The sequence below is a fragment of the Crocodylus porosus genome, unplaced genomic scaffold (genome assembly GCF_001723895.1).
Source record: "Crocodylus porosus isolate Cpor-Errol unplaced genomic scaffold, CroPor_comp1, whole genome shotgun sequence".
Lineage (NCBI taxonomy): Eukaryota > Metazoa > Chordata > Crocodylia > Crocodylidae > Crocodylus > Crocodylus porosus.
The window spans coordinates 13,877,807-13,884,693 of NW_017728927.1; the positions used below are offsets into that span (position 1 = coordinate 13,877,807).

At 51.3% G+C, this 6,887-nt stretch overlaps 1 protein-coding gene across 2 annotated transcripts in view; it reads left to right on the top strand.

The window, feature by feature from the left end:
• INTS1 (integrator complex subunit 1) overlaps positions 1–6,887 on the top strand; it is a 29,328-nt gene that overhangs the window by 1,598 nt on the left and 20,843 nt on the right. For both annotated transcript variants that reach the window (XM_019542054.1, XM_019542055.1), the window contains exons 4-15: positions 210–369; positions 783–888; positions 1,130–1,316; positions 1,417–1,562; positions 1,862–2,003; positions 2,412–2,588; positions 2,991–3,099; positions 3,529–3,649; positions 4,440–4,517; positions 5,024–5,181; positions 5,987–6,083; positions 6,461–6,552. In XM_019542054.1, the coding sequence (XP_019397599.1) occupies positions 210–369; positions 783–888; positions 1,130–1,316; positions 1,417–1,562; positions 1,862–2,003; positions 2,412–2,588; positions 2,991–3,099; positions 3,529–3,649; positions 4,440–4,517; positions 5,024–5,181; positions 5,987–6,083; positions 6,461–6,552 (1,573 nt within the window). The remainder of the gene's footprint in view (positions 1–209; positions 370–782; positions 889–1,129; positions 1,317–1,416; positions 1,563–1,861; positions 2,004–2,411; positions 2,589–2,990; positions 3,100–3,528; positions 3,650–4,439; positions 4,518–5,023; positions 5,182–5,986; positions 6,084–6,460; positions 6,553–6,887) is intronic.

Sequence of the window (6,887 nt, forward strand, 5' to 3'; positions counted from 1 at the left end):
GGTTCTGCTTTGCCGCAGCCTTTCAGTGACTTGCTAAAGGTTGTCTGTCTTTGTGCAGTGGGGACCACCCTTTCCTGCCCCATGGCACATCTGTGAGGGTGAATGTGTCCTGGGCTGTAAAGTACTGTGATTGTGCTGCAGCTGGGCCCTGCCCAGTCCTCAGACAGATCTCGGTGCACTCACGTTCTGGGCATCTCACTCTCTGGCAGGTGTACATTGAGGACTCATTGGGGGAGCGCATCTGGGTGGACAGCCCTCACTGCAAGACCTTCGTGGAGAATATCCAGACAGCATTCAACACTAAGATGCCCCCAAAGAGCATGCTGCTGCATGGGGAGGTTGGGCGCAGTGGAGGTGACCTCAGCGCTGGTGAGGGGGCACCTGGGCAGCACAATGAAGAAACTTGGTGGAGGGGGTGGACCCTGAGAGTCTAGGGACAGGCTGAAGGGGATCTAGGCAAGGCCTTATCCAGGCTAGGGTCCTGCTGGCCTGTCCCATTTGGTGTATCTTTTCCCTGAGAGACGACAGAGCCAGAGGGGTTGGCAGAAGGCAGGCAAAGGAGGGGATTGGTGGTTCCTCCAGGTAGTGTAAAGCACTGGAGAAATGTGGAAAAAGAAACCAAGTGATGGATGAGCCCTGGAGGAATGTCCCTCGGTGCTGGTCAGAGGGGTCTTGGGGAAGGCAAAGGCAGTGGGTTGGGGTGGGGTGGGGCATCCCCAGCACTGGATCTGTGGAAGCAGTATCAGCCTAGGTAGTGACAGCATGTGTTGGCCCATCTGCAGGGAGTAGCCCCCACCCCTCCATGCCAGAGGAGGAGGACAGCCAGAGTGAGCTACTGATTGCAGAGGAGAAGATGAGCCCAGAGCAGGAGGGACAGCTTATGCCCAGGTACAGTGCTTGCTTCTTCCCTATCACAGCAGTGATGCTTTCTGCCTTCAGCCAGACCTAGTCTGCCAGCAGCACTGCTCAGTAACTTCAGTGTGGCCTGGACTGACTCCTGTACGGCCAGATATCCATGCTGCCTACAGCAAGAACCCCTGTCTGCAGGCTTTGAGGCATGACAGGTGCATTGGCAGAGGGCAGTGGGGTTGGGGGTGGGAGTCAGCAAGACTGGTCTGTCTTGGCTCAGGTATGAGGATCTGGCAGAGAGTGTGGAAGAGTATGTCTTGGACATGCTGCGAGACCAGCTCAACCGGCGCCAGCCCATGGATAATGTGTCCAGGAACCTTCTTCGCCTGCTAACTGCAACCTGTGGATACAAGGAGGTGCGGCTCATGGCTGTCCAGAGGCTGGAGATGTGGCTGCAGAACCCAAAGGTGAGTGTAATGGGAGTCCAGCCCTACAGGGCCACAAGCATCCAGCTCTGGCATCTGTGACAGTGGCTGACCGGTGACCATTCCTGCTGTTCCCTCATAGCTGACCAGACCAGCCCAGGACTTGCTCATGTCGGTCTGCATGAACTGCAATACTCATGGCTCTGAGGACATGGAGGTCATCTCCAACCTGATCAAAATCCGCCTCAAGCCCAAAGTTCTTCTCAACCACTATATGCTGTGTGTTAGGTAAGCAGGCAGCGAGGGGCATGTCAGCATTTTGCAATCAGGAGGGTGCCAAGGGGCTTACAGAGCTGTTTGGGAGGGGGGATATATGACCTTGCGGAAGCTGATTTTGGGGCATGTAAAGTAACAAGTATTGGTAGAGGTTGGTGATCTGGAGATCGGCCAGCAGGTCCTAGACATACTTGGTGCTTTTCCGTTCTGCTTGTGCGTTTTCTGTGAACTGTGAGACAGGGCCCGTGTACCCAGCAGTGAGGATTCCCCAGCCTGGGGTTGCTCTGACAACTCTAGCCTTCCCCCTGCAGGGAGCTGTTGAATGCGCACCGAGACAACCTAGGCACCATGATCAAGTTTGTGATTTTCAACGAACTTTCCAACGCAAGAAACCCCAACAATATGCAGATCCTGTACACAGTGCTGCAGCACAGCTCGGAGCAAGCACCAAAGGTAGGGGCGGCTGCCTGGCTGGACTCCTGGACCCTGTCTTTCTCTGTCCAAGGGATAGAGGGACTCAGCCAGACCTTTACTGCAAGGAGAGGCTGTAAGATTCCTCTTTTGGAAATCTGAGTCCCAGATGTGTCTGAAGCTGGTGTCCATTGGTACTTTCCTGCTCCCACATACTCCAGGTGTCTGGCTTTGCCATCAGTGCAGCCAACATGTTGGTGAGAAATGTTTTGGAAAGCAGCTTTTCTCTTGGAGCCCTTCAGCAAATTCATTCTAGCATTACTGTGGGCTGAGCAGGTGGCACTGATGCCAGCAGGGCTTCAACGTGTCTTGTCCATTTGCCCATGGATGCTGACAGTTGATGCTGGGTGCTAATGAGTTTCTCCCTGTGTCCCCTTCTGTGTGCCCCAGTACCTGGCGATGGTGTTTCAGGATCTCCTGACTAACAAGGATGATTACTTGCGGGCCTCACGGGCGCTGCTGCGAGAGATCATCAAACAAACGAAGCATGAAATCAATTTCCAGGCCTTCTGCCTGGGTCTCATGCAGGAGCGGAAGGAGCCTCAGTACCTTGACATGGAATTCAAGGTATCGCACCTCGTCTCTTTCTCACACAGCGGCTGATTCTCCTGATAGTGTCCAGAGGAGACTCACTGAGGCATTCTCCCTTTGGTGGCTTGACTCCCAGCCAGGTCTCCTGACCTTCATTCCATAGCTCATGCATCTTCTTGCCTGTACCCCTGTGATTCCGCCCAAAAAGCCACATCCTGGCTGCCTAGCTTGTCTGCTGGTGCTTACAGTTCAATGACAGTCCCTTCATCCCTCTCCCCTTCTTTGTCTGTCCTGTCTTGATGCCTCCTGATTGATACTTGCCATCATTGCCGCCTCATCCAGCTTGATCTTCCAGGCAGCTCTAGCAGCTCTTTTCAGTTGGGTCTTTGCCTCTGGGATGCAGCTGAAATACTGCTGACCCCATTGTTCTTCCCTTAGGAGCGATTTGTCATCCATGTAACAGACCTGTTGGCTGTCTCCATGATGCTCGGCATAACGGCCCAAGTGAAGGAGGCTGGGATTGCATGGGATAAAGGAGAGAAAAAGAGTAAGCCTGGGAATCTGGGGTCCTTCCCTCAACAAGGGGTATGTGCAGTATGCATCCTGCTGGCACTGGGGAAATAATGTGGCATCTGGGCACAGAAAGAGACTCCTAGATCCTGCAGGGTAGAGCCACATGAACCTGCTGTTGTGTGCTGGGGAGCACTGGAGGGACAGTAAATCCAGTAGCTGGTGAATGAGTCAGAGCAGTGCTGCTGGTAACAGGGGAAGGGGACTACCAGGCTTGCTTGCCCATGGCAGCAAATGCTGGTGGGTGTGTGGGGTAGCCTCACAGGAGGACTCATCAGTGTAGCTGCTGACCCACTGGGACCACATGCTTGCAAAATGGCTGTTCCTGACAGCCAGCCTGGAACTCCCATTCTTCCAAGGGGCTGTGAAAAAAACGGAGCTGTAACATACCAGGTATTTATTTCAGATCTGGAGGTGCTGCGCTCCTTCCAGAACCAGATCGCCGCAATCCAGCGAGATGCTGTTTGGTGGCTCCACACTGTTGTTCCGTCTATCAGCAAACTGGCACCAAAGGACTACGTGCACTGGTAGGAGGGTCAGTGAGGCGGAGGCATTACCTAGTAAAGCTCCCCTTTTCGTTCTTGTCCTGCATCATTGCTGAGCTTATAGCACATGTTCCATGGTGTATACGCTGGGGGGGGATCAGTTCTTCCCCCATATCACTTAAGCAGCAGAAGCACTGTCATCACCCCGAGAGAGGGCCTCAGACACAGCCCCTTTGCCAACAGCAAATATCAGTACAAACCTTTTCCAACTGTCTTCTCTGTTCAGCCGGCTCTCAGAGCCAACTGGAGAACGTCCACAGCAGTAATAATCCAGTAATGCTTTCAGAGAAAGTCTTCTGGACATTGTGGGGCTTTTGATCTGATGCCTGGTTCTTCAGCTGGAAAGCCGTGTATGTGGCAGTGACCAGATAGTATGCTCTTGTCTCAGAGTGCACCCTTTGAAGAGGGATTAGATAGTTCACAGTATTGGTAACAGATCAGAGGGTTCAAGCTCGGATTGAGCTGGAGCTGGTAGTAGCTGAAACCTGATTCTGTCTGATGGCTGTCAGTGGTTCCCATGGAGGTATCACAGACGCATAGTTCACACCACAGTCGCCACCGCTATTGGTACCAACTGCCCCTAGGTAGCTGTAGTGGAACAGCCCTCACCAGAGCAGTAGGTCAGATGCCCACCAGCAACCCCAGCTGTGCGGTGTCCTGCTGCTGGCCATGTAACACATGTTCTGAGGTAGCTTCTCTAAGTTCCCAAAGTGGGTATGTGCAGTGGGCTGCAGGAACAGTTACTGTCCTCTTTGTTAATACCTTTCTGCAGTCTCCACAAGGTGCTGTTCACAGAGCAACCAGAGACATACTATAAATGGGACAACTGGCCCCCTGAGAGTGACCGCAAGTAAGTGTGTGCCCAGCTGGGGTGCCCTTGGCAGAGCTTTGGCAGCAGGGAGTGGGGGAAAGACTGGATGCTTTGGGTGCTTAGGCTTTTGTATGTGTCTTGGAGACATCTGCTCTGATTTGATTTTCACAGCGCATTGCAGCGCCCTTAGGCTAGGGATTCTCCAACCTCTGGCTTGCTCTCTTCCTCCTTCACCCATCCCCTGAGCCAGGCAGCTCTCAGTGCTGCTACACGTACAGGGAGAGTGGTGATGCATCCTGCTCTGGGTAGCTGAAATCTGCCCCAGGCAGCAGAGTGCAGCTGCAGGTGGTCCAACCAAACTGAATACTAAAGGCAGTTTGTTTCAGGGTGAGATTAAAATGTGGGGGGAGTCGAGCAAATCCCTGGCCTTTGAGCAGAGCTGTGGCAGATTCTCATTGGTCATGCTGGTTTCCTGTCTGAGCAGCACTATCAGGTGAGGTCTCTGTCTGGCAGCAGTACCCACTGACTTCCTTCTCTCTCCTTAGTTTCTTTCTTCGCCTCTGCTCTGAGGTGCCCATCCTGGAAGATACGCTCATGCGAATCCTGGTGATTGGTTTGTCACGGGACCTCCCCCTTGGCCCTGCTGATGCTATGGAGCTTGCTGACCACCTGGTGAAACGGGCTGCAGCTGTTCAGGCGGACGGTAGGATTGGGGTGTATGTGAATAGTTCAGTTGCATTCATCGACACCTTGTACGATGGTGTACTTGTTTATCTCCCCACTCCTTATTCGTGTCTCAATAACAGACTTAATTTTGACCTCCAGAATGACTTACAGATTTTGTCATCTGTGTCAAACCTGATAACTGCTTTCCTCAGGAGAATGCCTTTGTATAATTTGGGCTGGTTGGGTCACAGATAGGAGCATTGTCAAAGTGTCTGTCATAGCACACAGCAACCTTTAGTCACTGGCGAATAGAAAAGTCTAATCCAAACCCTCCCAATGTACATGGGAAAAGCTGAGCAATAACACTAAACATCCCAGTGAGGCCATGCCCAAACGTAGAGTGACAGCTGCTGTAAATGCTTGTTTCAAGTATTGAAACAGTCTGTTATAAGTCAAAGGAACGTGTGGAAAGTTAGGCATCAAATCTAAAATGCATTTGAACTTTTCTGAACTCCAGGGGCAGAACAGACATAACTAATTTTCTAGGTAATTAAATCTGTTCACTGAAAGCAAATAACTGGTGTTGCATAAAACAATACTTTTCCCTAAACAAGAATTTAAACCAAGCTTTAGCTGTAAAAGTCAATATAGCCTTAATTATAGAGCTGCTATTGACTCCTCCCTCCACCTCACTGTGATGTTTTTGTTCCTAAAATCATGTGATGCCATAACCTGTGATCCGAGACTTTGTTAGTCTCTACCTTAAGATCTATTACCTTGTACCTTTAAATGACTTTCAGTCCAGGTCCCCCATTTACACTTCTCTACCCTTTTCTATTTAGATGTAGAGGTCCTGAGAGTGGAGAGAATCCAGCTGATTGATGCAGTCCTGAACTTGTGCACTTACCACCATCCAGAGAACATCCAGCTGCCAGCAGGGTAGGGTCATGTGTATAAGCCTGTATATGATATTTTAGCCCCTTTTCATGCTGTTGCTGGCAAGATGGGCCCCCAGATGTAAGACACTTGTTTTTGCAGTGTTACAATACAGACAAGAGTAATGGTACCTTCCTCAAGGTCTCATTCTGTTGGGAAGTCCTTCAGAGCACAGGGAGGATCAATAACAGTGGAGAAGCTCTGGGTCCTGTCTGCAGTTGGTATTTGAGGCTGCCTCTTCCAGTTCTCTGTCTGCGCTCACCTGAGAAGAGCACTGAACTGGTGTGTCTGCAAGGCAATGATACCACATATAAATGGCCCAAGGCTGAGCAATAGTTCTGCATGCAAACAATAAACCTTCTGGAAATGGCTTTTTCCAGGTATCAGCCTCCAAATCTAGCTATCTCTACTCTCTACTGGAAGGCGTGGCCTCTTCTCCTCGTCGTGGCTGCATTCAACCCTGAAAACATTGGTGAGTTGGAATGCCATCAGGCTGCAAGAGTCTGTTACAGGGTGCTTTGTGCTAGTCTTGCTGTCCATGCTGAGGGTGCATGTGGGGAAGGCTGAAGTTTACTCTGTTTACTCAGTGGTTGTGCATTTCGTAGTTTCGTAGTTTCATAGTTTCTAGGGTCGGAAGGGACCTGAACAGATCATCTAGTCCGACCGCCTGCCATGGCAGGAAAGAGTACTGGAGTCAAATGACCCCAGGAAGGTGTTCTCTAACCTCCTCTTAAAAACCCCCCAGGGTAGGAGCCTGCACCACTTCTCTTGGAAGTTGGTTCCAGACCCTAGCCGCCCTGACCGTGA